Here is a 26,402-nt window from a genome sequence, read left to right as displayed (position 1 = left end):
CAAAATTAATGGGAACCTGTCATCAGCAATTGGCCTAATAAACTACTTCCGGTATATTGTCAAATATAACACCGATACTGTCAAAGTGTAACACCTTCTAGTTCTTGTTTCTTTCATGTCTTCGTGGGGTGGCATCAACCTGAAAATCAACTTTGACGTGAGATGTAAATTGAATGTATAAAGTCAAGGAGGCGGAGAGTTTAACACTGAAGTCAGGGTGGGGAGCTCTGAAAGCCTCCTCCTCTGTGATTGACATTGTGCAACGGACTTCAAAAGATCCGGTTAGTGATGTCTCTGGATGCAGGACTATCGATTAGCATCAATTACAAAGAAATGAACTTTCTGAGGAAGAGAGAGCTTGACTTCAGAGTTAAAATCTCCACCTCCTTGACTTTATACAACCAGTTTACTTCACACTGCAAAGTTGATTTTCTGGATGATGCCACCACACTGGGTCATGCAAATAACATGATCTGGAAGGTGTTCAGCTCCTTGACATACTGAACATACTGGTAGTGGTTTATTAGGTCAATTTCTACTGACATGTTCCCTTAAAACTACAGATACTCACCTGACATTCTCTTCATCTTGATCCTAGTGCTGCTCTTTTATAATCTTGACACAGGCCGGAGTGCAGGGACATGATGTGTGGTGCTCCGGGCTGCTAATTATTCACGCCTCCTGCGTGACATGACCTCTTTTTCCCATGCTGGAGATGGAGGTGGCAAGAGGCGTGAATAATTAGCAGCCCGGAACACTGGACATTGTGTCCCCATACTCCGCGCTGCTTTTTATAAGTCTTTTATTCAGGCGATCCCCAGATTAATAAAGACCAGCTCTGGGATCGGGATGAAGAGGGCGCTAGGTAAGTATCTGTATTTTCATTTTAGTTATACTTCGTGATAGATTTCCTTTAGTTGTAGTTAAGCAACTCTGGACGAGAAGAGGTGGAACCTGATGCTGCTGGGCCAAATTGCAAAACCTGAATAAGACCAAACAATTATAATGTATAATTTACTGTATAACACAAACCCCATTGTATTGGAACAATAAACCTTATTGCCCCCCCTAGGGCTTCTGGGCCCCTGTGGTTGCACACATACTTTGTTGCACATTGGCCATGTCCATGTTGTGCTATAGTTATCTCTCCTGTTTATTGTTCCCTGTAAATCAGTTGTAATCCAGATGGAATATCATATAAAAGTCACGACTGTACAGCAGAGATAATATCTAGGATGATGTCAACAACAACCATGAGAGTCATGGACAAGAACAAGGTCAGACAAGATAACTTCATATCTGCAGATGCCTCCCAAGACAGATAGAAATAGAAGAACCACATCTTCTGCTCTTAGTTTTGTTTCTCTTAAAGGTACCTTAACTTTAAAAGGGTAAAAGGGGTTGTCAGCACCTGTCCAACAAACCGCGCAACCACAACCAGGCTTGGCGCTAGCTGTCAGACTAGGTAGGTGATGGCGAACTCACCCTGCGGCATCCCTGCGGGCTAAGGCCCTGCCTAAAGCAGATAAACCGCCCTGGCAAGGGCAAACCCACTATCAGGAACCTAACTGACAGTCCCTGAGTGACCCTACAACATGACAGGGGAAACTTACCTCGTCTGGCAGCTGCTGGATGGTGGAGCGGACAGGTAACCGGAATACAGATATAGGTCAGTGTTCACACTGGTAACAGAAACCGACACTAGACAGACAGGAAGGTGGGATCACACTAGGAGATAAACAATACTGAGGGACAACAACAGGTACAGACAGACAAGCGGAGTCAAACAAACCGGGTCAAAACCAAGATGGCGGCAAAGGTACAGAATCGAATAGCAACAGAATGGTCAGAAGGCAAAGCAGAAGTCACTACACAGAATACCAAGAAACACAATAGCAAGAGCACTAGATACACAGAAGACTGCAATAACCAGCACCATATGAAGGGGCTGTGCAGAATATAAGGCATTAATGGACACCGCCCCCAGCACTGACTGGCTCAGCCGTCCATCACTCAAACTGCAGCTGAACGAGTTCAGAGGCACACCCAGCTTTCCCAGGATCAGAAATGGAGCTGTCAATCACAGGCAGCTCTGGGTGTGGTATACAGCAAGAAGCCTGAAACCTGATCCATCAGAACAATTTGCGAGTTCTGACAGAGGTCACCTTGGATTGAGGCAAAATTGCCAAAGAGCAGGATAATAGAAGTAAGTAAGTAATACCAGCACCCGCTCTTCAGAGGACCCTAAACACAATGCCAAAATTCTGCACTAGGCTTCCGTTAATTAGTTTTTCTCAAAAAAATCAATTGTTTGATAACTGACGCTTAACTAGTAAAAAATGATAGTAAAGATGTTTTTAAAAAAAATATATTTGTATGTATTTTTCAAAATCAAGGACACAATACATTTATATAACACCATATACTGCGATACAGAAGTATTATAGTATATGGTAGGAAAGATCAGACCCCCTAAGGATAAAGTACCCTAGGGGGTCTGCAAATACAGTAAATAAAAAAAAAATAAAAACCCTAAAAGTTAAAATCTCCCTTGCCTAGAACTGATATAAAATATGTGCGGGGGAACAGAGAAAGATGAGTATATGTGTTTATTATTTTACAGTGGGGGGAAAACACACAACAACATACAATAAGAAGGGTCTCTAATATGAGGTGGAGCTGCTGGATGGTATAATAAGAATGGGCTCTAATATGAGGGGGAGCTTCTGGGGATACACAATAAAAGGGGGCTCTAATATGAGGGGGAGCTTCTGGGGATACACAATAAAAGGGGGCTCTAAAATGAGGGGGAGCTTCTGGGGATACACAATAAAAGGGGGCTCTAATATGAGGGGGAGCTTCTGGGGATACACAATAAAAGGGGGCTTTAATATGAGGTGGAGCCTCTGGGGATACACAATAAAAGGGGGCTCTAATATGAGGGGGAGCTTCTGGGGAGACACAATAATAAGATGCTCTAATATGAGGTGGAGCTGCTAGGGAGACGCAATAAGAGGGGGCTTTAATATGAGGTGGAGCTGCTGGGGGGCACAATAAGAAGGGGCTCTTATATGAGGTGGAGCTGCTGGGGGGACACTATAAGAAGGGGCTCTAATATGAGGTGGAGCTGCTGGGGGGACACAATAAGAAGGGGCTCTAATATGAGGTGGAGCTGCTGGGGGGATACAATAAGAAGGGGCCCTAATATGAGGTGGAGCTGCTGGGGGGACACAATAACAAGGGGCTCTAATATGAGGTGGAGCTGCTGGGGGGACACAATAACAAGGGGCTCTAATATGAGGTGGAGCTGAGGGCGGAATATATCAGAGAGAATGGAGCTGGGTGGAGACAATAAGGGGGGATTGGGAACACTAAAGGAAAACTTGTGGACTAACTGACGGAAAGAAAAAAGTCAGTTTTTCAGAGAATGACCATGGATTGATGGCTGAAAGGTATAGAAGGGGGGGCAAGCTGAACTTTGGCACCAGGGCACATGAGGTCCAGAATTTACACCCCTGCATATCACTATTACCAGGGATGAGCCTAAGCTCTCTATGGCCTACATGGTGCACCCCGGGGTATTACCTAGCAGCAGTAACCCTACAAACAAACAAACCCATGTGCTGACCCCTTGAGAAAATTAATAATAAGGAAGAGATTTTATGACTATTATTTGAACTATCAGCATATAAAAGTCTCTATTAAGTCTTGCTCTGTGCTAGTAGGGATTTGATAAGAGGAACCATGAACCGTAGACGCCAGCTTGTTATTGATCCCTGTACATTGTAAAGATTTTTTATAGATAAGTTATCTAGAAAAACTTTGTTCTGAGATATTATAAATCTATGACCCTGGTGATCACCGGCTCCTCTGAGCAGTCCTTCTCCTCTTTCATCAAGATGTTGACTTTCCTTTTGGTGATCTCTACATTTCTGGCGTTGGGCTCATCCGTTCCTTTACAGCCGAAAAAGAAGGCTCCGCATAAACTTTTACTTATCTCCTTTGATGGATTCCGTTGGAATTATGACCAAGATGTGGACACCCCTAATCTGGATCTCATGAGCATGGATGGAGTGAAGGCAAAGTACATGACTCCGGCGTTTATTACTATTACGAGCCCCTGTCACTTCACCCTACTGACTGGTGAGTTATTAATAATATAATCACGTTTTACACAGAAGTGAACATGACTACCGTGTCCTGCTTAAAGGGGACCTTCGACAGGTGTTTGGGGGCACCAGATGAGACCACAAGTAGAGTCTAGAGATGAGCGGACCCAGTGTATCCGTAAGGGTTCCGCCTGCGCAACCTGGACATATTGCCAGATTGGAGGCCGAACAGTAGACGCAAGGTGTGAACGCAGCATTATGCAAATGAACCTTTCAATGCACTCGGGGCATGGCCAACCCTGGCGGTGCACATGATTTCTTCTTTCGACACCCCTAGCGCTTTTCACCAACGCTCCTAACTATAAGAGAATGAGTGCACCAGCAGGTTTGGCCACAACCCTCGATGCACTGAGAAGGTCGTTTGATTGGCTTTTCTCTCATATGACGGATGTGCTGTGAAATAGGAGAGGTATTTGTAGATAGCTTGTAAATTTCTCTACCCTTCATAGGGGCACTTGGGAACTAGTAGACTCTTATCAAGTTCTCGAGCAGAAAGATGGAGGGAGAGGAGAGAGACAGAGCATTGATGGGGTAGAATGTCTGTGTACAAGGTTCTAAAAAAGAATGTATCATATTGTAGGATTCTCAACTTATAGAGGTTGTGAAGGAGTCACAACCACACTCAGGGACCCAGCGCATCTGTCCTTATCCTCCGGGGTCTGTCAGTGGGGGGTCCCGATGTCACGAGTTGTCCGTTGGGATGGAGTATGTGTGCTAAGGGCTCCACCGATTCAGCTAAATACAGGCAGTCCCCGGAGGTTTGTGCTTAAGTTGAATTTGTATGTAAGTTGAAACTGTATATTTTATAATTGAAGTTCGAGACAATTTTTTTTTTTTTGCCCCAGTGACAATTGGAGTTTCAAAATTTTTTGCTGTAATGGGACCAAGGATTATCAATAAAGCTTCATTACTGACACCTTACAGCTGATCATTGCAGTCTGGGACTATAGTAACATCCAGAGAGCTTTACCAGAGGTCACAGTGGGCAGAGGGGTCCGTCTGTAACTAGGGGTCGTCTGTAAGTTGGGTGTCCTTAAGTAGGGGACCGCCTGTATGTTTTATTATAAAAGAATATATGATAATGATAAGACAGGGTAATTCTCCATGAGCACATGTGGTCCCTTCTATAAAAACAGTATAAAATGAATAATTAGATGCATTTCATGGCAGTATAAAAATGTCGATTTTATACTGTTTGTATAGAAGGGAACCCCAAGTGCTCTTGGTGAATTACCCAGTTTGATTATTATCATATATTCCTTTATAATAAAACATATTTACCTAATCCGGTGAAGTGCCTGAAAGTGGATTTTTTTCGCCCAAGATAAATACTCTATCCCAATGAACAACTTGTGACATCGGGACCCAGAGGATAGGGACAGATGGCCCTGTATACATGCTCTGAGTTGTGTTTGTGACTCCTTTACAACCCCCATAAGGCGAGAATCCACCTATATGATAAATTCTTTTTTATGCGCTGACATACTACACCATAAGGCACCTGTATCTATCCCTCTCTCCTGCTGGCTTCTTCCTAGCCGGAGAAACAGCCTCATACATCTCTCAGCCTTACTTATAAAATCATCTTGGAGGGGTATTCTCATTACAGCATTAATGTGCAACATCCCCCACCGGGGCCTAGCCTTTTCTCGGGGCCTGGAGTCAGCCGGGGCCCGCTGTACCGGAGTGGCTGGCGGTTGCGGCCTAAGCACGCTATTGTCACGGTGCTTGGTACGGGGAACCGGAGGGCTGTCCTACAGCCTGGCAGGTCTCCAGCAGGGTGGTGTTGGCAAGAAATGAAGAGGGAGCGGCTGCTATAGCGGATCTCCCTGGGGCAACCCCTTAATGTCCCGAGTGTGAGTCTCTGGGTGATGGACAGGGTGCCGGTGATGATGGGAGTTGTAGTAGCAGGGACCAGACGGAGGCAGAGGTTGAAGAAAACAACTTACAGTTCTTTATTGGAACCGCAGGAACTTCAGCAAACGTGCCTTTAACAGGTAGATGGAGTACTGGAGAGGTATTTGGAGGGAGCCGCAGGATGTAGGTCACCAGCCTGGATGTAAGGGCAGGCTGGGAGGCAGCTGTGTCCTTAGAGGAGGCTTCAGCTCGGTCCTGGATCTCTTCAGGTATCACCCTTGAAGGTAGGATGATACCCCTTTCCTCACTACACTAACTCTAGTCTTATTGCTCCACTTCAGGCAGGGGCTAGGCTCTTCCTGCACTGGCCTGGTATGCTAGAGACTCTGAGCTGCTGCTCAGCTAACTACTCTCTGCTTACGTCCTGCAGACCCAGAGGGCCTGACTAGGACCGGTCTCTCTCCTGAGAGAGACTTCTCTCTTACTCCTCTAGGGACAGACTCCCCTCTTTCTCCTCTAGAACATTCCAGGCTAGGGGGTTTTATTACCTCCCTTTGGTCAGGTGGTGGCTGCTCCTCCAATTACCTCTCAGTGCACAAAGACAGGATGTAACACAGACATTGGTTGACATAATTACATCACATATTAACATCTGCCTTGCCAGGCAGGATTAACCACTGAAATTTCCCCTTGATCCTATAAGGACCATGTAGTGTAATGTGGTGTTATCTACAGGTGGGACATATTCGCAAGCACTACCTCGCCATTGCATCGGCGAGGGTGTTGCATACCCCGGGGGCAATTGAAAGAGCCGCCCTCGGCTCGACTACAGTTGTTTTGGGGCACAGAGGGGGCTAAGGGCACTTCTGGGAAGTGCAGGCTGTGTGAGGTGTAGGGACAAACCGCCCATGGTCCTGGAGACAGGCACCTGGGTTGGTGTCGGACTAAGACAAAAATATAGCTGTATGACAGTTGGTCGCTGACGCCATTAAACCGAACTGTACAGTAGGAAAGGTGTGGTGTCATGTCCTGTAATCCACTCCTTGCACCATGGCCTGTATATTTGTTGTATCAACACTTCTTCCCTGGCGGCAATTATATGGTGTCTATCTGCATTGCGTTAGCATATACGACACGAGTACCTCCTGACTGACAACCTTACCCATGGATGAGTGGCATCCAGGTGCTAGCTGTGTAACACCCCCGGTCCCCTAAAGACCCGCAGTTTACGGACTACCCCCATGTGCAAACCTCAGTTTGAGGGATCAGGTAGCGGTCAGTGTTTTACATAGAAAGACGGTCCGACACAGCCACACTACAACCTGAAAAGCCTATGAAAGGGTTAATGCAGACTGCTGGCATATAGACAGGGTGCTAGCATATTGTAAGCTCACATTGGCTTAGGAGCCCAATGGGTACATATCTTAAACGTTACAACGTTACATAGGTAGATAGGCTACTTAGGGTAGCAGCATAGAATGTCTCTTTCCTGTAAAGAAAAGGCATGGAAGTGCAAACATAATGTCCGTACCTAAAAAGGAAGGCATCAAGTGCAATATAATAGTCAATAGATTACATGTCAACTTTTCCTCAGGATTGGCAACAGTCTCTCAGAAGGTCTCCAATAGGAAAGTCCATCTTCTGGGCACAGCCCTTGATGTGGGGAAAAGTGCAATAAAGTTGCAAAGGGTCTCCTCTTTTTGGGTAGAGGGACAGAGTCCTTTGAAGACATTCTCTACTGTGGCAGAGAAAGGGTGCTATCATAGCACATGACAGTGTATAATCTCTTGATTGAGATAAATAAGGGTAAGAGTCTCAGGACTGTCTCTGGCTCTATAGGGTAAGAAAAAGCAAATATACAATATGTACAAAGGACAAAGTACCTGAAGAGGGCTTTCAGCCCATCAGGGGTTAGTCAGTATCGCTGGGTTCGGCAAAGACAGGATCCAGCTCCTGCAGGGAATCCTGTGCATCCTCAGCGGGAGTAGGTGTCGGCTGGGGACACCCGGTGGCAGCAGTGGGTACTGCAGGTGCAGCAACATCCTCCGGACCTTCAGGGGGAGGAGCGCTGTCGCCCGGGGTGTCGGCTATTCCAGCCGGGGGCTCAACTGAGCCAGGGACCACGGAGGGGTCCAGGAAAAAGTAAACGGAGTCCAGCGGCCGCGCCGCGGCTCCTTCCAGCTCCGGTTCTTCCGGGGCCGGGTCATCACCCCACTGGTAACCGGCAAGGGGAGATGCGGGCCTAGACGGAACCTCCGGACAAGGTTCGCTAGCCGGGATGTCTTCTCCCACAGAAGAGCCGCGGGACCTGACAATGCTCCCGGCAGGGGAACCGGTGGGGGTGTCGCCCTGTATCATGCCCGGCCCATGGATGGCAATGGGACCTGTACTCACAATTACTGTGGATGGGGCATTCACGTGGGTCACCGCCCGGGGACTTGCAGCCGAGGAGGAAGAGGTGTTCGGAGACTCCGGCCACTCGTCGTCCTCATACCAGTCATCCTGCGGGAAGTAGCGGTCCTCGTCGGAGTCGGGGATCCGGATCACGCCAGCCGCCCAGGGTCCTCGAGGTCCTTCCTGCAGGGAGAACTCGATACACTCTCCCGGCTTCAGGTTGTGCAGGCTCTCCGGCAGATCAGGCCTCTTGACGGACCGGCGGGGTATAAATACTTCCCGTCCGGTGTAGTCCTGGGTGGCGAAGCCATAGCCCTTCCGCTTGTCAAAGAACCGGACCATGCCGGTGGTGCGATTCTTCTCGACCCAAGCTCCCGCTGTGGATCTGCCGGCCATATACCGCTGGGCCTCCTTCTCCCGGCGTCGCTGGTCCGAGACAGCGTCTCGGAGTCGCCGGCGGGCGGCTTCACCTCGGCCTTGAGGCTGCGGAGGTTTCGGTGCTGGGGCTCGCGGCTCCGGTTCAGGTTCGGATCTCCTTGGACGACAGGTAGGTGCCGGAACAGGAGCAGGAACCACGGGAGGGTCAGGAACCACTACAGCGGGGCTAGCAGGCCGCGCAGCAGGAGTAGTAGGCCTCGGAGCAGGTGGAGCGGCCACACTAGGCCCAGGCGTTGGCTCAGCAGGAGTCGGGGCCTCCCCACGTGGCGCCTCCACGTGGACCCGCGGTACCGGGATGGTAGCCGGGATAGGGACGAGGAACCGCCCGGGTGGGATTTGGTACTGCGTCACCGTTTGGTAGCATGTCCTGGTGACGAAGGCCCGAGTCAATCCTCGGTGCAGCCGATGTCCAGCGGAGGGTCTTCGGACAGGCTGCGCAGAGACCACCACCATAGTCTCTAGGACCTCGTAAAACTCCGGACGCTCCACAGGAGGGAAAGGCGGAGGACCCCACATGGAGTTGTCCTCGCTGTCCAAAGTCCACTCAAGTTCTCGCGCTTCTCTGAGGCAGGGCAGGAAGTCCGCCTCGAGCCAGTGGGAGGAGTTCGAGTCCTTCCCGCCAAGAGCTGTGGCGGGCTCTAATTTTTCCTGCGCCACAGGAGGCGGGGTTCGCGCGCTTCGCGCGTGGGTGGAGCTTGATGCGTCATCTGGGTTTCCCGCCAGTGAAGGTTTTGGCGGGCTGGAATTATTTGCTGCGCCACAGTTTCTGAGGTAAAAATCTTCGGGCGCGGCAGCGCCGGATGTAGCAGAACTGGTACAGTTCTTGCCAGGATTAACCTCTGGAGTGCGGGAGCGGCGCTCGACCGCACGTGGCAGCAGTATAACACAGTTCATTTCAGAAACGTACAAGTCCGTAGGCCTAACCCGGATAGCAGCAGGGTTAGGCAGCACAGTCTTTTAATAAAGGAAAGTCTTTAATGCCGTAATAAGGCACAGAAGTCTATATCCTGTTCGTGACGCCACTTGCAACATCCCCCACCGGGGCCTAGCCTTTTCTCGGGGCCTGGAGTCAGCCGGGGCCCGCTGTACTGGAGTGGCTGGCGGTTGCGGCCTAAGCACGCTATTGTCACGGTGCTTGGTACGGGGAACCGGAGGGCTGTCCTACAGCCTGGCAGGTCTCCAGCAGGGTGGTGTTGGCAAGAAATGAAGAGGGAGCGGCTGCTATAGCGGATCTCCCTGGGGCAACCCCTTAATGTCCCGAGTGTGAGTCTCTGGGTGATGGACAGGGTGCCGGTGATGATGGGAGTTGTAGTAGCAGGGACCAGACGGAGGCAGAGGTTGAAGAAAACAACTTACAGTTCTTTATTGGAACCGCAGGAACTTCAGCAAACGTGCCTTTAACAGGTAGATGGAGTACTGGAGAGGTATTTGGAGGGAGCCGCAGGATGTAGGTCACCAGCCTGGATGTAAGGGCAGGCTGGGAGGTAGCTGTGTCCTTAGAGGAGGCTTCAGCTCGGTCCTGGATCTCTTCAGGTATCACCCTTGAAGGTAGGATGATACCCCTTTCCTCACTACACTAACTCTAGTCTTATTCTCCATAAAGTACAGGGGCTAGGCTCTTCCTGCACTGGTCCGGTGTGCTAGAGACTCTGAGCTGCTGCTCAGCTAACTACTCTCTGCTTACGTCCTGCAGACCCAGAGGGCCTGACTAGGACCGGTCTCTCTCCTGAGAGAGACTTCTCTCTTACTCCTCTAGGGACAGACTCCCCTCTTTCTCCTCTAGAACATTCCAGGCTAGGGGGTTTTATTACCTCCCTTTGGTCAGGTGGTGGCTGCTCCTCCAATTACCTCTCAGTGCACAAAGACAGGATGTAACACAGACATTGGTTGACATAATTACATCACATATTAACATCTGCCTTGCCAGGCAGGATTAACCACTGAAATTTCCCCTTGATCCTATAAGGACCATGTAGTGTAATGTGGTGTTATCTACAGGTGGGACATATTCGCAAGCACTACCTCGCCATTGCATCGGCGAGGGTGTTGCAAATGTCATTCTTATTATTATAAAAAGTTGTACAATTTTCCAATATACTTTCTTTATTAATACCTTACCGTTTTCTAGATCTCTGCTTGCTGTCATTCTATGGAAAGCTTCATTGTTTGCTATTAGTGGACAGAAATCTGACCATGGTCACGCAGGTGCACGGCTCCTTATATCCCACAGCTCTGATTACTGTCTATGATGCTAACGAGCCGTGCACCTGTGTGACCATGGTCAGATTTCTGTCTACCAATAGTAAACATAGAAGCTTTCTATAGAATGAGATAGAGATCTAGAAATCTGTGAGGAATTGATACAGAAAGTACATGGTAAAATTGTATAACTTTTTATCATAAAAACAATAACAATTATTTGAGCTTTTCCTGAAATGGGCGGGCACTTCTAGTTTGTGACATCAGCTAAGGGCACTGAGGCCAGAGCAGCTACCCTCACTTTCCTCTTCTCTCTCATGTACTGGCACTGGGAGCCAGTGCCTTAGTGAATCCCAGCGGACCTGAATCCACCGCAGAGAACGCGCCGCTGGATCGCGAATGGACCGGGTAAGTAAATCTGCCCCAGTATCTCAAACTGAATCATTTCCTCAGTGTTACTGCTGTACAGCACAGATGTGACCCTAACCTGACAGATAAATTGAATGTCAGTTCTACACCCTCACATCCATACTAACATGCATTACAGTTACAGTGACCCATACACACAGATTATTACACACACTTACATATACACCTATGTATATCTTTTACACAGATAACCCTATAATTGAATACAGCCTTATGACAACTATACAGATATTTGATAAGATGGATGGTTCATCCAGGCTGTTTAGTCACTGCCATCACTCTTCCCTCATCCTAGGATAGTGGGTGATGGGGAGAAACATACAAAATCATCTACTTGGAAGAGACAGAGCGCACACAGAAGTAAACAGTAAACCGTCTTCATCCTGTGTATCAGACTCTGCTGTGCTGACCATCTCATCACTGACCCAACTATACAAGTACTGGGAGGCAGGTGCACCGTGTATGGGAACATGAGGGCAGACTGCAGACAGGACAGAGCTGATAAAGAAGCCGTTTCCTGCAATTACTGAGCACAGACAGGAACAAGCACATTGCATTGCCCGACCATCTCACCCTTTGTTGACCATGCAGTCCATAGCCTGTGTCTCCTGTTTCACATTATGGTTTCTTCTTGGCAACCAGAATGCAGGGCTGAAGTGAGAAGGGCTGAGACAGGCAGAAAGCATTGGAATGAATGTATATTGGAAGAAATGTTAGTTTTCATCTACTGTAGCTATAGGAAAAACTTTATAAACTTTACAGTTACTCTTTAATAGCATCAAAGACATCAGCTAAATGTTAATCTTTAATGTGGAAGATTAACCTTGATAAATACAACCTTGATAATAACATACACTATAACTTTGTCATGGATTCCATCCAAATGAATTTCCTCATTCTACTGAGTCACCCGGAAATAAATCAGATGACGCTGAAGTATGACTTGAAAGTATTTTATACCTAAATGACTATGCATAGCGTGAGCCACGGGTGTATAGTCACTGTTTACCCCTTAACATCAGTGACTCAATAATATAAACATTTTGGAACACATTGGGGCACATTTACTAAGGGTCCAAAAGCCGCATTTTCGCCGGGTTTTAAAATTTTTTTCCATTGTGCCCTGAATTGCCCCGGGGTTTTGGCAATCGGATTGTGTCACATCGGTGCTGGCTTGCATTCGACACAAATTGGGGGATTCGGACAAACCGCAGAATTTAAAAACGAAATTGTGTCGCAAGATCAGCACTCACATGCACTGGGAAGAAGAAGGTGATCTCCGGCGGGCCTCAGCAGGGAAGCGACGGATGCAGGAAATTGGACGTACGATCTAAGTAAATCGCGGCAGCTCCGAATCCAACGCATGGCGGAGATCGCGACGGGGCCGGTAAGTAATTGTGCCCCATTATCTCAGAATTCTGTGTTGTGCCTTCCCTCTGTAATTTCTCAGAGAAATATATGAATAAATTGCCATTTTAATGTGGCCAGTAAGAGTCTGGATACTCTAACACTGGCCAATCAGTGCTGACAGAGTCAGACCAGGTAGGTTCTCTCAGGGGTGTAACCTTAGGGGGTGCAAAGCGTGTGGTCGCACTGGGGCCCAGGAGCCTAATGGGGCCTGTAAAAAGTGCATTCACCCTAAAAAGAGACCAGAATTATAAATATTTCACTGTAGTTGGGGGACCAGTCACAGATTATTATCCTACTCAAATTATTGCTCATACTTGTAAATCTGGGGAAGGAACAATCTGAAAAGTGAGGCTCTGTTCACACTAGCCTAACATATAAGTCAGTTGTGTACAGGTACCACTGTTATATTAAGAACAGTGAGATACTCCTTGTTTTGTAAGAGGCATACCTTATAATCATTCATTCAATGCTAAAACTCCATTGTGTCTGTAATTCTGATGGGAAGATTACAAATGTCTGACACTTCCTGTTCTGTGGAGATCACTCAGTTTAATTGTGTTATCATCAGAGACAAGATGACAATAACAGGTAACGCAGAGAGATCGATAGATAGTTAGATACCACCATTTACAACAATAGGTCCTCCCAAGCAAAGATCTCTGTACACAGTGTCGGGCTGGTATATGTTGGGCCTACCCGAGGTGGTGATCTTGAGGGTTCACCCTTCAACCAAGAAATTGATCATAATATGAAATGATAACTCCATTCACTTCCAAATGAAGATCTTTGGGGCCCATTATAAAGTGTTAAAACCTGGGGCCCACCGGAGAATTCTCTGATGCTCTGGTGGGCCAGTCCGACACTGTCTGTACAGCTCACAGAGCATGCCCACAACATCCAAAAGAAGGCAATGGGGCAGAGTTGTCAGCGCTTGTACAAATGTTTTCTGGAATACAAGATCTGAAATAATGTCCTTGTGAACTGCTAGGAACTTTGAATATTTCACCCCAACTCCATGACAAGTGGGTGTGGAGGGGTGTAAATGGGGCGGGACCTCGCAGGGGTGTTGGCCGATGCAGGGTATTCCTGCCCCGCACCTGCACTCTTGCTATAGCATGCGCCTTCCAGGCTTGAACAGGCACAGGTAATAGTATTGTACACCGCCACAGCGGCCATCGCGTACATCAGGAAGCCAAAGCTTCACAAAGGGGCGGGGCTTATACAACGGTGCATGATATATGTCCTCCAATTACTCATACAAACCCTTTAAACTGGAGAAAAGTTCGAGTTTCTTCCCAAAATTTGGTGAGTAGGATGTACTGTATCCACATTCTGCCCATGATGGACTTATCTTATGAAAATGAATTAGATTCGAGAAAAATCGTGTGGAAATTGTGATGACAATTTTACTGGAATTTATGATGATATTGATTTCTTATATAGGAAGATACATTGAGAACCATGGCGTTATACACAATATGTACTTCAATGCCTCCAACCGGGATAAACAAGGTTATCTCGCAACACAAGGAATCTCTTCCTGGTGGGATAATGGGACGCTCCCTATCTGGATCACAGCTCAGAGACAGGTGAGTATTTCATTATACTCCTTTATTAAATATTATTTCTAGAAATTTAGTCCACAATTAAATTTTAACCAAATTCTGTATCAGAAGGGGAAGGAAGAGAACATGGATGGAACTATAGTTGTCACCTGAGGCTTTGATCAGGAAGGGACTTCCTAGGAAAGTTCATTCCCGATCATTGCCCTCATGTTGTCTGTTTTACAAAATAAATACAATATTATAACCTCTTGTAGGTCTTGATCAATACTGATTCTGGCATTTAAAGGGCACCTGTCACCAGATTTTACCTTGTTAAACTACCAGCCCCCCCAGGAAGGGTATGTAATGTCCTTCCTAAAATTGAATCTTTTATGTGAATTTCACTCATTAACCTATAACAAATCTCCGCCAAAGTCATATGCAAATGAAGTGAGAAGAGTCAGTTTTGAGGCTGTAGTTGGAGTGTGACTTCATACACCCCTATCTTCAGTTCCTATACATGCTTTTGGTATCACATAAAAGATTATAATCTCATCTTTCAGATCACATCAGGCTTTTGATTCTGTGGTCTACAGAACCAGAAATAGAGGCAGCTAAATACATAGCTGGAAATGTCTGCATGTCTGGTTCTGTAGATCACAGAACCAACAGTCTGATCCAAAAGATGAGATTTTTATCTTTAAAATGACATCAGCAGAATGCTTCAAGGTGCTATAGAACTGAAGATAGAGGCTTCTGAAGTGACTCTCCCCCTGCAGCCTCTAAACTATTCATCTTAGGTAAAATATGACTCTTCTTAGCTCATTTTCACATGAATTTATGGGAGATTTTTTTTTAGGAGAGATTTCACATAAGAGAAGGAATTTATAGAGGAAGTTTTTCTGCTATTTGAGTGGTTAAATGGTTAGATGGGAAAGAGGGGTTGGCTTAGAGGGGGGCATCAATGCATCAATATTAGCCTTTAAACATAATAAATTCCAAAGCTGATTGTATATTTTATTTTGAATCAAATTATTTACAAAATTTTGCAAACAATTTAGTGAGAAATTTATCTTTGGCTCAGGGTTTAAAAACTGGATCCTTGTTCTTTCCTGGCGGCAATGCCACCTACGGAGGTGAAAATGTGAATTTCAAAAAAGTTGAAGGTAGACTACACAACTACGGTAATGAAACAGAATGGGTCGAAAATGTAGAGACGGTGATGAAGTGGTTCATGGAGGAAGATCTCGACTTCGTGGCTCTATATTTTGGAGAGCCGGATGGCGTAGGACACAAGTTTGGACCAGATTCTCAGCAGCGGAAAGACATGGTGGCCCAAGTGGATCGTATGGTTGGACACATAAGGAATCGAGTAAAACATCATGGATTGGAATCATCACTTAATATTATAATCATAGCGGATCACGGAATGGCTACAGTACAGAAAGGTCCAGAAGAGATTGTCCTGAATAATATACCAGGTTTCTCGTTTTCTGACGTTCAGTTTCATCTAGTGGATTATGGGCCCTCAGGACTTATAGTACCTAAAGAGGGGAGATTGGATAAAGTATATGAAGTGTTGAAAGGGGCTCACCCTAAATTACATGTCTACAAGAAAGAGGATGTTCCAGAAAGACTCCACTACTCAAACCATGCAAGGATCACACCTTTAGTATTGTACGGGGAACCAGGATATGTCATCCACAGTGTAAGTAGCATTACTTTACTCTTATTGGTGGTTTTCTTTTATTTTCAAGTTTTACAAAAATGTCAAATACTAAACTAGGAAAATATGTAAAGTTTTCCGGGATGGGATAAGGAAAACCACGCCTATTTTAGCTACATTGTAAGGCCGCTGACCTACAAGCATGACCTACAAGAAGCCTTATGATATGATGCAGGATTAAAACTGAACCAGTATATCTATTCCAGAAGGAACAGACTCCCAACTGTAGACTGCACTGTTTCGACCTGGTTGGGTCTCTTCAGCGCAGTGTAGGGAAATGGTTTGGCTGTGTGAGAGGCTTGTGACTATGGTCGGGAAGTAAGAGTTCTCCTTAATGAGACTGCCAATTAAGGCTGCCATGTAGGCGTGTGGAGTCTTAAAGCCATGGATGCTCCACTAGGGGGATTCTGGGAAAATATGCAAAGTTATCAAATACTAAACTATAAAGATTAATTCTATTGATTGTCGGAATGTTGGGATTTGAAATGCAGCACCATAGTATCGTAGTAGAAAAGGTTGGAAAAAGACACAGGTCCAAGATTAAACAAATGTTTCCTTCCTATAAGCCCTGAAATTTTTCCTCTTTAAAAAGTCATCCAGGCCCATCTTGAACATGTACAAAGTATCCACCATAACAGCCTCCTCTGGAAGAGAGTTCCATGTTTTCACTGCTCTTACAGTAAAGAAGCCCTGTCTATGGTGTAGAGGATGCCCTGTATATACCAATGTTAGAATTGACTCTCCTGTAGGTGTAGAGGATGTCCCCTGTTTATGGGGATGGTAGACCATCCTCTCCTGTTGGTGTAGAGGATTCCCCCTGTCTATGGTGATGGTAGAACCTCCTCTCCTCTAGGTGTAGAGGATGCCCCCTGTCTATGGTGATGGTAGAACCTCCTCTTCTCTAGGTGTAGAGGATGCCCCCTGTCTATGGTGATGGTAGAACCTCCTCTCCTCTAGGTGTAGAGGATGCCCCCTGTCTATGGTGATGGTAGAACCTCCTCTCCTCTAGGTGTAAAGGATGCCCCCTGTCTATGGTGATGGTAGAACCTCCTCTCCTCTAGGTGTAGAGGATGCCCCCTGTCTATTGTGATGGTAGAACCTCCTCTCCTCTAGGTGTAGAGGATGCCCCCTGTCTATGGTGATGGTAGAACCACCTCTCCTCTAGGTGTATAGGATGCCCCATGTCTATGGTGATGGTAGAACCACCTCTCCTCTAGGTGTATAGGATGCCCCATGTCTATGGTGATGGTAGAACCACCTCTCCTCTAGGTGTAGAGGATGCCCCCTCTCTATGGTGATGGTAGAACCTCCTCTCCTCTAGGTGTAGAGGATGCCCCTGTCTACGGTGATGGTAGAACCTCCTCTCCTCTAGGTGTAGAGGATGCCCCCTGTCTATGGTAATGGTAGAACCACCTCTCCTCTAGGTGTAGAGGATGCCCCCTGTCTATGGTAATGGTAGAACCACCTCTCCTCTAGGTGTAGAGGATGCACCCTGTCTACGGTGATGGTAGAAGTACTGGGGACTGTAGAGCTGGCAGTGGATCAAAAGTATACAATTCTTTTTTATTTTCATGCAAATGCTTCCAGAGTTTTTTCATAATATGATGAACATCAATGGGACTACTGGAAATAGTCAGGCCAAGCTCTCGACCTTCTCCGGCACTCTCATGGAGAATGATTGACCACTCCATTTATTACGAAGATTTGAACCCCCTTTCACACATTTATTTTTTCATTTTCTTCCCAGTATGCAAAGTTCCAATTTAATAACGGTGAACATGGCTTTGATAATAACGTTATGGATATGCAAACCATATTCCGAGCGGTGGGTCCTTCATTCAAAAAAGGACTGATAGTAGAGCCCTTTGAAAGCGTCCATGTCTACGCTCTCATGTGTGAGCTGTTGGGAATAACACCAGAGACCCACGATGGAGACCTCCAAATCACGAGGGACATGTTACTCACCCGAGACCAAGAAAACGAAGACGAAAAGGAAGAGGAAGACGATACAGGTCAGATTTCCTTGTTATCGTAGATTTCGTAGGGATATAGTGGAGGACTGTCTTTTCAATATAACAATTAGGATGCAACGTCTACAAAGTTATTTTATCATGAATTTTTGTATATTTCTTAAAAAAAATTTAATCTTTATTTATTTCTCTTAGATAAAGTTAAAGACGTGATTTTCCAGGCAACGATTGGACTTACTGCCGTAGTTGGAGTTCTTTTTATTATTTTTGTCATCACAGTAATTGTTATTGCTGTCAAAAGGAGGAGAAAAACAGGCGTAAAGATGTGAGAGAAGCCGAGAGGTCAAGTATTAAACTTTTTATTTATTTTTTTTAACTTTAACAATAAACCTCTCACCTCCCCTGACATATTTAGGAAATATTTGCATTCCCTATGATATGACAATTCTGAGGCATCTTTACCCATTTGGTACCACTCCTCTGTTATTCTACCTAGAAATTATGAATACATAGGCAACTGGGTGATAACATTTCTCATACCAAAGGGGTGTGTACTGGTCTAGTCAGTGCTGATTGGACTAAAGAGTTCTAGGTATCTTGCCTATGGGTGTGGTGGGATGCTCTGCTATACCAGGGCATCACAGGAACATGGAAACCCAGCTAGCTCAGTCGGTAGAGTATGATACTCTTAATCATAGGTTGTAGGCTCAAGCCCCTTGTTGGGTGGCTCTTTATTTCTTTTCTTTTCTCTTCTGTTTCTGCTTTCTTCCACTAATAGGAGTGTGTTTTACTTTGACTCCTATTTATTTTTGACTCCTCAAAACCAGATAACAAAATGAATCTATTTCGGTAGCTCACAGGATCAAAGGCCTGACGCGATCTGAAAGATCCGATTTTTTTGTAGGATCGATTGGACAACATCTTAGAGGAGGTTTCCCAGCAAACAAGTTAGGTCCTATCTCCTTTGCTGTCCATCTGCTCCATAGAGATGAATGGAACAGATCAGACATGCACGGCTCCATGCTCTGCTCATACCTAGGAGCGACAAGGGGTCTGAGGGACACAGGTTCTCATGATCACTTTTCACGTGACTTTGGAGGAGATTTTGTATACATAAACAGGTGAGATTTCACCTGTGTGAAACAAGGTGAAAGGAAGTGGAAGTGGTTGGGGAACAGGAAGTGGTTGTGGTTGTGAAACAGGAAGTGGCTGTGAAACAGGAAGTGGAAGTGGTTGTGAAACAGGAAGTGGAAGTGGTTGTGAAGCAGGAAGTGGAAGTGGCTGTGAAACAGGAAGTGGTTGTGGTTGTGAAACAGGAAGTGGCTGTGAAACAGGAAGTGGCTGTGAAACAGGAAGTGGAAGTGGCTGTGAAACAGGAAGTGGAAGTGGCTGTGAAACAGGAAGTGGAAGTGGTTGTGAAGCAGGAAGTGGAAGTTGTTGACCTTATTGTAAGACACTGCTGTGTCCATGGGGCCCTATGAAATTACTCGCCACAAGTGCACACAGCCTTCCCAGCCGAAACACAAACTTTATAGTTGGACTAAATCCATTACGCATCTGCTTCTACCTATCCAGTGACCAATATAACCCTGTACTCATTCCTGTGCTGTATTCTTTTTCAGAGTGATGTGTGAAATTGTATTAAACTTATTTATATATAAAGACCCTGGATAAGAAATTAGCCAAATGTATCAACTTACCGCAAGACCCTGGTACCAGGACTGATCGCCCGCGGGGATAAACATGGAGGGATAGCTGACCTGAAAATGTGAGATACTTGTGACACTGCCAATAAATAAAAAAATAAAATTGTTCGTTTTACTATGAAAATAAATTGCACTTTTCTGCCTATACAATAATTACATTAAGCAGATCCATACATATCATTGCAGAGTGTTTCTCAGCAGCAAAAGATCAATTTGCTTTAAAGAACTCCTGAAAAAATTTAATTACCGTATATACTCAAGTATAAGCCAAGTTTTTCAGCACAAAAAAATGTGCTGATAAATCTCACCTCGGCTTATACACGAGTCAAGAAAAAAATGTGTGTACTCACCTTCCGACGCCCCCCTGACAAGTCATCTTCTATACAGCGATGCTCTGGAGGATCGCTGCATAGAAGAGGACCGGCCGAGGGAGGCGTCGGAAGGTGAGTACACTGTTTGTTTATTTTCCAACAGGCATTATATTGGTGGCAGGAGCTACAGGGGGGTGGCAGTCTATATACTAGAGGGGCTGGCGGGCTATATACTCCAGGGAGCTGGCTCTATACTACAGGGGGCTGGCTATATACTGGGGAGGCTGTGACCAATGCATTTTCCACCCTCGGCTTATACTCGAGTCAATAGGTTTTTCCAGTTTTTTTGTGTTACAATAAGGGGTCCCAACTTATACCCGGGTAGGCTTATACTTGAGTATATACGGTAGATATTCAGTATCTATCCTACCCCTGATTCGAGCTGGAACAATCTTATAACTTCCATGCTCTGTAGGTACAAGCAGTCACCCTGATTACTATACTGAACGGGAAGCCTATTCTTTTATTCCTTTATTTATCTAGCGCACACAGATTAAGCCTAAGAAACAAATCCTCATTTTTGTAATCCAAAGACTGAGATATTAGAAATCCGGGAAATTAATATTAACAAGGTACTTTCCACTTATGGGGTCCTGGGTTCAAGTCCCATCCAGGTCGACATTTGCAAAGAGTTTATATGTTCTCTCTGTGTTTGTGTCGGTTTCCTCCGGATCCTCCGGTTTCCTCCCACACTCCAAAACATACTGATAGGTTGAATAGATTGTGAGCCCCATTGGGGACAGGAACTGGTTTGGCAAAGTCTGTGATGCTCTGCGTAATCTGTGTGCACTATATAAAGGAATTATTATTATTATTATTATGACAGAATCTGACATGTCATGACATGGCTAAACCAGTTGTAGGTACAGAACACATTCATCATTGCATCTATGACGAGTCGGGATGAGCGCGTACAGAAAAATCCGGAGCTATAGCATCCACGGAGGTCACACTACAAGAATGTAATGCAGAAGAATTGCAAAACAATGGGTGTGAAGATGCCAAAAATAAAGAGGACACTATTAAACTAAACCTGTCAGAGGGCTTATCCACCAGTGCGTGTTTTTGGATTAGTTATAAGACATTTATATGGTGTCTGTATGGGGGTCATATTTGGCCTTTGGCCACTTAAAGCATCCAGTTGTAGACCGAGCATCACATTTTTTTTTTTTTTTTAAATGTATATTTTCAAAGACATTGGGGGTCATTTACTAAGGGCCCGATTCACATTTTTCCCGACGTGTTACCCGAATATTTCCGATTTGCGCCGATTTCCCCTGAATTGCCCCGGGATTTTGGCGCACGCGATCGGATTGTGCTGCATCGGCGCTGGCATGCACGCGACGAAAATCGAGGGGCTTGGCCGAACGAAAACCCGACGAATTCGGAAAAAACCACCGCATTTAAAAAAAAAAAAAGTGTCGCGAGACTTGCACTTACCTTCACCTGGAATAGGCCAGTGAACTTGAGTGCATTTCGGCGGGCCTCTGGAACTTCAGCGCAGCAGCGCCACCTGGTGGACGTCGGAGGAACTACCTTAGTGAATCCCGGCCGGACCCGAATCCACCGCAGAGAACGAGCCTCTGGATCGCAAATGGACCGGGTAAGTAAATCTGCCCCTTTATGTTCACTGTTCAAAAAGTAGAACAACATACAAAAAGCGAGAGCCGCTTCAGGGAAATATATAGCACAATCATAAATATCAAAAGGACTAACATAAGGTTATTACATCAAGCAGTGATGCAGACAATCACCACCCTAGCTAGACTGGTGTCACCGACTAGCAGGGTATCATAAGCTATTTAGGTGGGAACACAAAGGGGTTACATTATATAGAATTGGGGGTAGAGGGATTTGTATTATACAGAAATGGGGGGCACAGATGATAATAGTCTATTGCAGGGTGTTATACTTTAAAGGAGCAGGGTCAGGTAGCAATAGTCTTTGGAAGTGAGGGAACGGGAGTTCCTAGTATATATTAGTGGGGACTAGGGCTGAGTGATATCACCAAAATTAAAATCTACATTTTTTTTTTTAAAGCCAAAAGTTGATTTTAGTGAGAAAACATCTCTTGATTCCTCTCTCTTTCTCTTTGACTCTTTGTATAAGTATAACTTATCTATGATGTGCCATCTACAGTATGTTGCTCCTCTTATCTTTCTATCCCCCCTCTGTTACTCCTCTCATCTTTCTACCCCCCCTCTGTTACTCCTCTCATCTTTCTACCCCCCCTCTGTTACTCCTCTCATCTTTCTACCCCCCCTCTGTTACTCCTCTCATCTTTCTATCCCCCCTCTGTTACTCCTCTCATCTTTCTATCCCCCCTCTGTTACTCCTCTCATCTTTCTATCCCCCCTCTGTTACTCCTCTCATCTTTCTATCCCCCCTCTGTTACTCCTCTCATCTTTCTATCCCCCCTCTGTTAATCCTCTCATCTTTCTATCCCTCCTCTGTTAATCCTCTCATCTTTCTATCCCTCCTCTGTTAATCCTCTCATCTTTCTATCCCCCCTCTGTTAATCCTCTCATCTTTCTATCCCTCCTCTGTTAATCCTCTCATCTTTCTATCCCCCCTCTGTTACTCCTCTCATCTTTCTATCCCCCCTCTGTTACTCCTCTCATCTTTCTATCCCCCCTCTGTTACTCCTCTTATCTTTCTATCCCCCATCTATGTTCCTCTTCTTATTTTTCTAACCTCCGTCTATGTTGCTCCTCTTATCTTTCTATCCCCCATCTATGTTGTAGCCCCCTCACCTTTCCCAGCCCCCCTTTTATTATACCACATGCTCTATGCTAAGAGCTGTAACAATCAGTTCCCGGGACATCAAAAGCAGCTGCCAGGAGCTGGAATTAATTGATGATTCTCAGTAGGATATAGTTTTATACTTGATCTTCTTTTTTAACACTTTATGGCTATCTGCAAACATTGTGGATTATGTGGGGATTTTATGCATAGATTTTGTTACGGAAGATACATAACAAAGGGTAATACATTAGTATAACAGCGAATGTGATTCGGAAAACAATCACGTAGACTATGGTGGTCATGTATCTTATTTCCCCCTTCCCTGAGCTCTTTTACACCTGAGTCTATTATTTTCCCCTCATCTGTAGTTTTGGCTCTTTGTCAAATGCAGATTTTTTTAGAGGATTATTAGACGCAAATTTTTGCGCAACTTGTACCAGTGCTTTCCTTACCCATGGTCAGGACTGGCGTATTTTTGTACATTTATTTGCACTTTTTTATGCGCAAATCGATGTTAAATCAGGTGCAAACCTCTGGAAGCAGGAGAAATGCAAAGACAAATTAGGCGCAAACCAGGAAACTGCTACACAGCCAACTCTGGGGAACTGCTGGAAGAAGGAACAAATACCCAAATGCGCCCAAAAAGTCACTAAAATACAACCAAGAAGCATGCATCTGACTAAGATAAATCTGCCTTATGTGTTTTTGGTGCGGAAATTGTTGCTCAATATGGAAATTCAAACAATGATCATGACACTTTGACTACATTGTAGTTTCTGGTCACGTAAAACCCGTGATTTACAGTATTTTTCGGACTATAAGGAGCACCGGAGTATAAGGCGCATCATCAATAAATGCTTGCTAAAACATCTAGGTTCATATATAAGGCGCACTGGATCATAAGGCGCACCTGATTATAAGGATGAATGACCAGCAGGTGGCAGACCTGTGCACAGTTCAAGGCAGCTGTTGTCTGTAAGTACAGTTCATGTACAAGGCGCACTGGACTATAAGGCGCACCTTTGATTTCTGAGAAAATCAAAGGATTTTTTCAGTGCCTTATAGTCCAAAAAATACGGTAGATGTGCTGCAGACTTTAGCTTGAAAGCTACGGGTGCCATGTTCCTTTAGGTGGCACTGACCACGGTCCAGTTTTCATCATGTGACTGTAGGTTAGCTTAGAATATTCAAAGACTTCATCAATTATCAATTTGATCAAAGTCTTGATGGGTGTTCAAGCCTTGTAAATTATGATATGCTGCATATCTGTACTATAACTGGCGACGTTTCACACCTCCCTACTGAATGAGTTGGGAGGTGATGGAATATACATTCCAAAATAGGACCAATAAAAACTACAGCTCGTCTTGTAGAACAAGCCCTCATTAAAAGTTGACAGACAAAAAAACAAGTTTCACAATATGACAACCAAGCATATTTTATGTTTTAAGTAGTAAATGTAGTAAGACACATTAAAATTACATAAACTCAAGACATAAAATTACCAAAAATGAAAACTAAAAAGGAGTTGTTTGAATGAAATGAAACTTTCTCTGTGTGACTGTATAATAATTTAACCTAATACAATATTACAGCGGGTGGTTCTAGGACCCTGTAGGCGCCTCCAGCCCAGATAAGAGATGAGATGCAGGTGAAAAATGGAGGATCTAGCGCAGTGTTTCAAGTGAAATTCTGCATTAAAGGGATATTCCCACGAACAAAAGATTCTTAAATATACACAGGATAACAATATAACACATTCTTTAATTCACCGTTATTAACAAAAATACAGATATAATTCCATCCCGTCAGTTCTCGTGTATACAATTTTGGTTGCCTCTGGATCTGACCATAAATCTTCTGGCTGGTCGGATTCTTCTCATGAATAGCTTCTCCTGTCTGCACATTGCAGTGCTCTCTGCCTCCTGTCCCCCCTGCATTTCAACCAGACCACCTCAGACACAGGCACTTCCTGCTGACAAACAGCAGTGTATAGAGACTTATTCTATAAGCTACAGACAAGAGAAGATATTTATAGCTGGGGAAGGAGTATAGCAGAGCTGACTGTGTGTGTCATAGCTGAGATGTAGCAGAGCTGAAGTGTGTCATTGTGTGTTATATCCATCTATCTCTCATCTCTCTATTTATAGGTGTCAGATACTAGTACAATGTTCAGAAGCTAAATGAAAGTGTATATAAACCCTGAACTCTGATAATCTAAGCACATTGTCAGCACACAGCATCTCACAGCACAGAGGGATCAAGAAGTGTCTGCTTAGAGATTCTCCATCCACACACAGGTATTTTAAAGGAAACCCGTCATCAGCAATTGGCCTAATAAACCACTACCAGTATATTGCCAAACAGTTTAACATATTCTAGTTTTTGTTTATTTTCTTCTCCAGTGTGGTGGCATCATCTAGAAAATCAACTTTGAAGTGTGATGTAAATTGATTGTATAAAGTCAAGGAGGAGGAGAGTTTAACACAGAAGTCAGAATGGGGAGCTCTAAACGCCTCCTCCTCTGTGATTGACATCATGCATAAGACTTCAGGAGATCTGTTTAATGAGGTCTCTAGATGCAGGAGCATCAACTACAGTAATGGGGGCTTTATAAGCAAGACACCACCCATAAACGAGAGATTCTGTAGGTGGTGACCACAGACTATTTCTCTGTTCTCATACTTTTTGGAGGTTGTTGTGATCAGTTTTGCATTTTGTTATTGCTCTCAACCCTAGAGATAGCAAGAGACTGTGTCTATAACCCACAGAATTTACTCAGGTAGTGCAACTCATCTAGGATGGCCAATCAATGTGAGTTGTGGCAAGAAGGTAATCTGCATCAGTCAGCGCTGTACCCAGAGTATGCAACAGACAGCAGAAGACAAGCTAGTTCACAAAATAATGTGGAGGGGGTTATAGGAGGGCAACAACCCAGCAGCAGGATCGCTAAGTCCTCCTTTGTGTCTATTCAAAGCGTCACAAAACAGACTTGACGTTGGAGCCCTGTGCTTTTTACGGATGAGACCAGGTTCACACTGAGAACATGTGACAAAGTTTGGAGACACCATGGAGAACATTCTGCTGCCTGCAACATTTTATAGTGTGACGGTCTTGACAGTGGGTTAGGCATTTTTTTGGAAGGCGGCACAGCCCTCCATATGCTAGCAAGAAGTACCCTGACTGCTTTCAGGTACCAGGATGAGAATCTCAGACATGTCACCAGGGCACGTGGCCCTTTGTTCATGCATCTGATACACGACTATGCTATTCCTCGTTTGGCTGTAGCGTTTCAACAATTCCTACATGATGAAAGCATTGATGCTATAAACTGGCCCGCCTGTTCCCCGACCTAACCTGACTCCAATTGAGCACATCTGGGACATCTTGTCTTAGTCCATCCACCAACACCTTGCTGCACCACAGCATTGACTGATGTCTTCA

General features: G+C 45.1%; 1 protein-coding gene and 1 long non-coding RNA gene across 2 annotated transcripts; one reads left to right on the top strand and one right to left on the bottom strand.

The window, feature by feature from the left end:
- Nucleotides 1–3,863: 3,863 nt before the first annotated feature.
- On the top strand, nt 3,864–19,921 carry ENPP7 (ectonucleotide pyrophosphatase/phosphodiesterase 7). Its single transcript, XM_072113706.1, has 6 exons — nt 3,864–4,143; nt 14,340–14,485; nt 15,525–16,148; nt 17,914–18,178; nt 18,332–18,478; nt 19,759–19,921. Exons 1-5 carry the CDS (start codon nt 3,900–3,902, stop codon nt 18,463–18,465), a joined length of 1,413 nt encoding a protein of 470 aa, XP_071969807.1. The 5' UTR covers nt 3,864–3,899; the 3' UTR covers nt 18,466–18,478; nt 19,759–19,921.
- On the bottom strand, nt 18,346–26,402 carry LOC140066173 (uncharacterized). The gene is made up of 3 exons (XR_011848144.1): nt 26,316–26,402; nt 19,837–19,921; nt 18,346–18,427 (listed from the first exon to the last, which is right to left on the bottom strand). It is a non-coding gene; the product is annotated as an uncharacterized lncRNA (long non-coding RNA).

This window comes from Engystomops pustulosus, chromosome 6 (assembly GCF_040894005.1).
Source record: "Engystomops pustulosus chromosome 6, aEngPut4.maternal, whole genome shotgun sequence".
NCBI classification, from domain to species: domain Eukaryota; kingdom Metazoa; phylum Chordata; class Amphibia; order Anura; family Leptodactylidae; genus Engystomops; species Engystomops pustulosus.
This window is presented reverse-complemented; position numbering and strand designations above follow the sequence as displayed.

Coding starts and splice junctions, on each gene's coding strand:
- ENPP7 (XM_072113706.1), top strand. CDS start 3,900: ATGTTGACTTTCCTTTTGGTGATCTCTACATTTCTGGCGTTGGGCTCA. Junction 14,486..15,524: donor GGATCACAGCTCAGAGACAG/GTGAGTATTTCA, acceptor TCTTTGGCTCAG/GGTTTAAAAACTGGATCCTT. Junction 18,179..18,331: donor GGAAGAGGAAGACGATACAG/GTCAGATTTCCT, acceptor TATTTCTCTTAG/ATAAAGTTAAAGACGTGATT.